The sequence below is a fragment of the Pygocentrus nattereri genome, chromosome 14 (assembly GCF_015220715.1).
Source record: "Pygocentrus nattereri isolate fPygNat1 chromosome 14, fPygNat1.pri, whole genome shotgun sequence".
In the NCBI taxonomy this organism is placed as follows: Eukaryota; Metazoa; Chordata; class Actinopteri; order Characiformes; family Serrasalmidae; genus Pygocentrus; species Pygocentrus nattereri.
The window spans coordinates 11,852,921-11,859,078 of record NC_051224.1 but is presented as its reverse complement, the minus strand read 5'-3'; the positions used below and the strand labels follow the sequence as shown (position 1 = coordinate 11,859,078).

At 40.8% G+C, this 6,158-nt stretch overlaps 1 protein-coding gene across 2 annotated transcripts; it reads right to left on the bottom strand.

The window, feature by feature from the left end:
• Positions 1-1,882: 1,882 nt before the first annotated feature.
• zgc:66443 (uncharacterized protein LOC406856 homolog) lies at positions 1,883-4,958 on the bottom strand. Of its 2 annotated transcripts, none has more exons than XM_017685734.2 (2): positions 4,530-4,958; positions 1,883-3,105 (listed from the first exon to the last, which is right to left on the bottom strand). In XM_017685734.2, the coding sequence occupies exons 1-2, from the start codon at positions 4,717-4,719 to the stop codon at positions 2,132-2,134; spliced, it is 1,164 nt and encodes a 387-aa protein (XP_017541223.1). In that variant the 5' UTR covers positions 4,720-4,958; the 3' UTR covers positions 1,883-2,131. The 2 variants fall into 2 exon arrangements, with proteins under 2 accessions (XP_017541223.1, XP_037400655.1); XM_037544758.1 differs by lacking the exon at positions 4,530-4,958 and adding an exon at positions 4,085-4,485.
• Between the last annotated feature and the right edge of the window lie 1,200 nt (positions 4,959-6,158).

Here is a 6,158-nt window from a genome sequence, read left to right as displayed (position 1 = left end):
AATCTGCAGTTAAGGGGAATATGAAGAATTGATGAGAGAAAATACAGCAACCACAAAGCCACTACTTTATTTCAAAAACCCATACACTTTCTTTGGGATGTAACAGGTAAGATTATCATTAATGTAGATAAGACTGCAGAAGTGGTACACTGTGATCACTGTGCTGTCAGAAAGTAAATATGCTACTTAAAGAGATTTGTTTAAACCTACTTTGTTACTGATAGAAAGATCTGGTTGCCTTTCACTGCTCTAACTTCCTAAATTCCTTAAAATCCCAGGCAACAAACTAAGGCTTATTATTAAGTAGCTAGAGGGGCTTCAATGCAAACAAGTTGAGTTATTCTTAAATTATATGATTAAGCAATAAAGCTTTGGGCCTGACATTGGGCCCTGGACATTTAAGGAGTTAACATACATAATTTAACCACATTTCTAAATTCTATTTTTAACCAAAAAAATAATAGAGACCTTTGTAGTAATATTAGAGCAGATTGTCAGTGTCAGTGGTTGCCTTGCATAAAATATGCCTTGCATGAATATTGGTCTTTCACATGCAGAAGAGGCTTGGGCTAAGTGTCTATGTGAAGTTTTCAATCCAACTCAGTGTGACAGATTATTTATAAACTGCAAAGCAATAAACTGTGCACTGAAGCCAGGGATGTGCTTACTATTTCAGTTGTAACACTGTTACTGAATTTCAGGTATTTTTGATAATACGTATGTAACAAATTAATACAAAAACTAGTGCATTTTAAAATAATTTGTTAAATTAGATCACTTTAATCCACTGATAGAACTGAAAGGATATATTTTCCCACTGAGGTTCACTGACAACGTTTGAGTTTTTTATATACCAAAAATGGCCATAACTCCTTTTTACATGACAAATTTTCAACCTCTTTTTCCTTCAGATTTAAACAGGCTGGTTTTCTTTCTGTGCCTTTAAAGCTGAAATATGTAAATAATCTCTGTTTTGATTGGCTGCCCTGTATTAAGCCTCATTCAAACAGCACTGCAGTATGAATGGGCAGAGCTAAACTGCTGTAGGTGGATGTATGTACATGGGTCATAAGACATCATTGACACAATTATTTATAAACAGAATGTTTTTGCAGCTTACTTTCTATAAATGGATTGAACAGAGTGAGGAGTGAATGGTACATTTTTAAACTTTAACAGTGTTTATATTAGGAATGTGTATGAGTACTTGAGCGCTCGGTTAACTGTTCGAGGTGCCAGAATTCAAATACTGAGATCACTATTCGGGTTATGTTTGTTAGGCAGAGACAATAGAGGCTAAACTCAGAGAAATGCAATGGTTTTGCTCATATATGTGAGTATGTTTTAGATGTACTTGGTTACTCTGAAACATGAATGTTTGAACATGAGTGCATTGACAGGACACATTTAGGTTAGGTTAGGCTAGCTATTCTAGCTGATGTTAGATCCAAAAACAATGAAAATATATTTCTCTGGCAAACACCATGATGACACATCATCCACTCAACAGAAAATAATTAGTGTAGAAGGCGAGTCTTCTTTAGCAACTAAGATGACACTTGTAAGCTCTGTTAGCTCACCCACTTATCTGAAGAGGCCCTCATTACTCATTACAACACAAAAAACTCACAATGTTCTCAGCTGTTTTCGATTAAGACACATTGCTCTGCATGCTGCTATATTTTTGTACAACACCATTGCTGTCACCTACAAAGGTAACCCAACTCTGCATCATATTTGTCCAAAGTTTTTGTGGCTTTGATTGTTTTACCCTACTGTTAACCAGACACATGCCCATGGACTATTAAGGATAGTCAAATATCAAAACGCACATCCCAAGTTTACATATTATTTGCAACTTCTTTAAAAAAAGTGAAGGAAATTCGGTTTTCCATGATATTGGCCCTTTGAAAGAGCCAAATGTTTATTAGAGAAGATGTATTCAATTTCTCACAATACTGTACCACTGCTAACAAAGAAAAAGGAGAGTACTTCCACAAGTATTTCTGTTCCATTTAGCAATGACATGTCATGGAAATGGAAATCTCTGAAAATTTTATTTAGTCTTTCAATAAGTATAACAGATATGCATAGCCCACGTTGTTTATAAAAACCCATCTGTCTTTCATTTTTACTGTCTTTGTTCTATCAGGTGTTGCTTTAGCAGGTGAAGCTGTAGTGACCGAGCCACTGTGAAGCTCTGGTCACAGAGTGAGCAGCAGTAGCGTTCTTCGTAGTGTTTGCGCTGGTGTTTCTTCAGTGTGTGGCCGTCGCTGAAGCTCCGTGAGCAGAGAGTGCACTGGTAGGGCCGCTCTCCTGTGTGGATGCGCACATGTCTCCGCAGGTTGCTCCTCTGGCTGAAGCTCTTGGAGCACCAGGTGCAGCGGTAGGGCCGCTCACCTGTGTGCGTGCGCAGGTGCCGCCGGAGGTCAGCCGACTGGTAAAAGCCCTTGCCACACCAGCTGCAGCCGAAGGCTCGCTCGTGAGCCTGCTGGTGTGTCTGCAGCCTCTTCAGCTCCTTAAATGTCTTCCTGCAATGTGAACACTTATACTGTGCATCTCCATGGATTTCACCAGTCACTTTCTCTGAACAGCTTGGGAGTTTCGGTTGAGCAGCGCTGTGAGGTGCTTCTCGGTCTGGCATGTATGTGCCTGAGAGAGGGGCATTCTGGCAGCCTCTGCTAGGACTAACCGTCCTCTGAGAGGTTTCAGGGCTGTATGAATGGCCAGTGTGTGTAGGAACGTCGGTGTCTGGCAAACTTACGGGAATTTCAGTCTCCTCTGGTTCAATTTTTACCCTGTGCAGTTTCACAACAGGTAAGGACACATCTAAGCCCTGCTGAGAGTTGTGCCCTTGAACGTCTACAGAAGTTAGAGACTCTGTGTGGGATCCCAATTTAAGAGTATATCTCTCTTCTTTGCAAACTGGTACCAGTATCTGTGGGCCCTTCTCATTTAATGGACCATCACTCCATTTCTGGCATTGAGTTTCGTTTTCCTGCACCTCTTGAAGTTCTTCTCTCTGCTCAAGGCTGGAGCTCCACTTCTCTGCCCCACAAGGAGAGATTTCTTCTAAGACAGTCTTGGATGCATTGTGGACTGTTTCTGGACAAGAAGAGGAAAAGCAATGGAAAAAAGTAATTTTGTGTAAGTCTCTAAGCACAAGTATAAATAAAGGCTGGCAACTGGATTATATGTTATCATTATCATAACACATTACATCACAATATACATTTCTGAGTATATTATCAGTATGTATACAGTGCAGTAAAAAGTCAGAGACCAGTCTTCATTGATTTCAATTCCATTTAAAATGGCCATTAGGTAGAAGTTATTCATTTTTCAGCATTTAACGCATAATTTAAAAAGCAGAAAACTTATATTTAAACTACACTAGTTTAAACTAGTTTTTCAGTATTTAATGTGTCCACCCTTTGCCTTTATTGTAACTTCCATTCTTTTCAAGTGACGTGCACTTCGTTTTTCAAAGAAATCTGCAGGGATATTTTTCCAGTCCTCAAAAGTTTGCTGAGGGATGCACAATGATGCACACCTCCATCCCATCCCATCCCCACAACACAGATCTCAAGCAAGAGTGGAGCTTGATTTTCCTTGAAAGATGAAAGCTTTAAGTTGTATCTCATGATGGCAGCTTTGTTGGTCTACCAAGTCTTGCTTGGTTGTTGAGGTCCCATTTCCTCTGTATATTCTTCTATGCCATTTCCTCTTAAGGGTTTTTGAAACTCCATTTTTTGAAACTCCTGTTGCTTGTCCACTTATTTACCGTTTCTTATGCAAGTAGATTATCTTACAGCTAATCTCCTTCAAAATATCTCCTGAAAAATGAAAAACCTGTATGTAATAGCCAATTTAACTGAATATGTAATAAAGGCAGGGCGGTCTCTGACTTTTGGTCAGGACTATAGAACACTGAACAACTGCATGCATTATAAAAATGACCATTTATAGCGAGCCTGTAAACATACAGCCTACAGTAAATAGTAACATAAACTGCATAATAACAACGAGCTGATTTGATGTCAGTGTATTACGCCATTATCTTTTTTTAACTGTTTAGTTTTACCAGTTGTAGGATCTTTCCATTGTTTCTTCTTCAGCTCATTATTCTGACATGCTGAATTAAAAAATAGTATTTTCAGCAGAATAGAGTTTGGTGCATTGTAAGTAACCTCCGTGTCTGCAAACCTCCCGTTTGTAAAAGAGAACAGGTTAAAAACAGCCTTTTGATGTGGGACTTTTATTTTCATCTTGGCAGCAGAGTCATGTGACATAACCGCGCTGTGTGATTGGCTCTGCTACGGGCTCTCCTAAGCCAGGAGCCCAGAGCTCTGCAGCTGGAGTCTATTGGGATCTTTGCCAGATGATTTGCAGCTGTCTGGGTTGCGGCTCCTACGATGCTGCAACTTCCACCCGAGGCACTTCTGACTTAAGTTACCCTACAAGTGCACCCTAACATGACGCCTAGTGCGAGGCCCAGTAAGCGTATTCAGCCGAGTTAGGTACTTTACCTTGTCCTCCAGTCTCGGCCCTGCTCAGCGCGTCCCTAAGCTGCCCTCGGAGTTTTTCGTTCTCGATCCGGGTCTGCGCGGTCTCCTGGCGGTACTCCGTCACCGTGGCTTCCACCGCCTCCAGAATCTCCCTCACGGCTACAGCCAAGCGCTCCGTCAAATAGGAGTTTAAAATATCCATCTTAGACATTTTAGGCGAAGAGGAGTGAATGCAGGCTGTTGTGGATGCGAATCTCCGCACCACCTTCTCGCCAGAAAGAGATAAATGGAAAAAGCGAGAGGCTACACTGGCCGCCTTCCGGTTGTCAGCAATCTAGATCAATGTCAGTGTTACACAGAGACCACAAGCGGGCGCCAGAGAGCCCGTAGAATAAGGATCTAGCACAAGTCTCATCTGGCCCCCTACTCGCCCTGCCTAGCCACTCCGCTTTTGTGTGCGCGTTCACGTGGAGGGCTCGCCATATTGGAGAGGGAAAGTGCATGGCTGCGCCATCTGCTGGTCGCGTTTAACATAGCCTGAATCACAGTTTCATATTTCTGTCGTTCAAAATCACTTAAAGCTGGAACTGTGGCATTCTGTGACCCTATAAGCGCCACAGTTATGAATAAAATCTAACAGAATATTTCGCTGAGCCATATAACTGAAATTTACATACAAATCCCATGATTCAATGATCGCACCGATTGGAAGGCTGTGTGACAGTGACGTAATCCGCGCGACAGTCTTTGTAGTTCTTTTTTGAAAAAACACTCATAAAAATGTTTTTGTCGTTCACTGTCAACAATCACGATGACTGTTGATCAAATGTAACATATAACGGAATATTGGGATGACACGGCCCACAATGCGCATAATCTCCGATGTACGATCTCCTTATGATTTGAACACAACAGCATCTGACCACTTTTGTGTCGAAAAAGTAGGTTAAAGGGGAATTCCACCAATTTTTCAAAAGTTCAGCATTTGGGACAGGCTTAAAAGGCGATGAGCTATGCCGCTCAGTATGACAACACAGCTTATCCTTCTGTTGCCATGGTGACCGCAGCTTCCTCCTTCTGCTGAAGGGTATCAAGGGCATCCCGAAGTTTATCCATGTATTCTATTTATACCCTCCTCCTTTTTCAGATCTGAAGCGAGAGCGGAGCTTGGTCTTCTCCTCTCTCTCTCAAAGATCAAAGTGTTTTGTACTTTTGATCTGATATTGACAGTTTTGTGGGTCTACCAGGTCTTGTCCAGTTGTCGAGGTCCCGTTTCCTCTGTACTGTATATTCCTCTATACCAGCTTCTCCTAATAGTTTGTGAACGCCCGTTTTGGTATTTCACATACATACAGTCGTGTGTAAAATCTGTAAAGGCCTCCAGACACGTGACATGTTTTGTTGATTTTCTTAGTGAAAGTAAAAGCCTCTACAGTGAACAAACTTAAAGATGACATTTGTCTGCAAATTACAGTGCACAATTTCTGTGTATTTACTGAGTTTAACATATTGGAGGGAAAGCTATAAAAATATAAATGTAATAATAATGATAATAACAACAACTGGTATTATTATTATTATTATTTCTTGTAGATCATTCATCATGAAATTTACACACTATGTAAAAGACAACAGGTGTTTTCAAATTAT

Bases quoted from the DNA above. Each gene is read 5' to 3' on its own strand.
- zgc:66443 (XM_037544758.1), bottom strand. From the start codon at position 4,292: ATGTCACATGACTCTGCTGCCAAGATGAAAATAAAAGTCCCACATCAA. The intron at 3,106-4,084 runs GTAAAACTAAAC...CTTCTTGTCCAG, and splicing joins ATGGAAAGATCCTACAACTG to AAACAGTCCACAATGCATCC.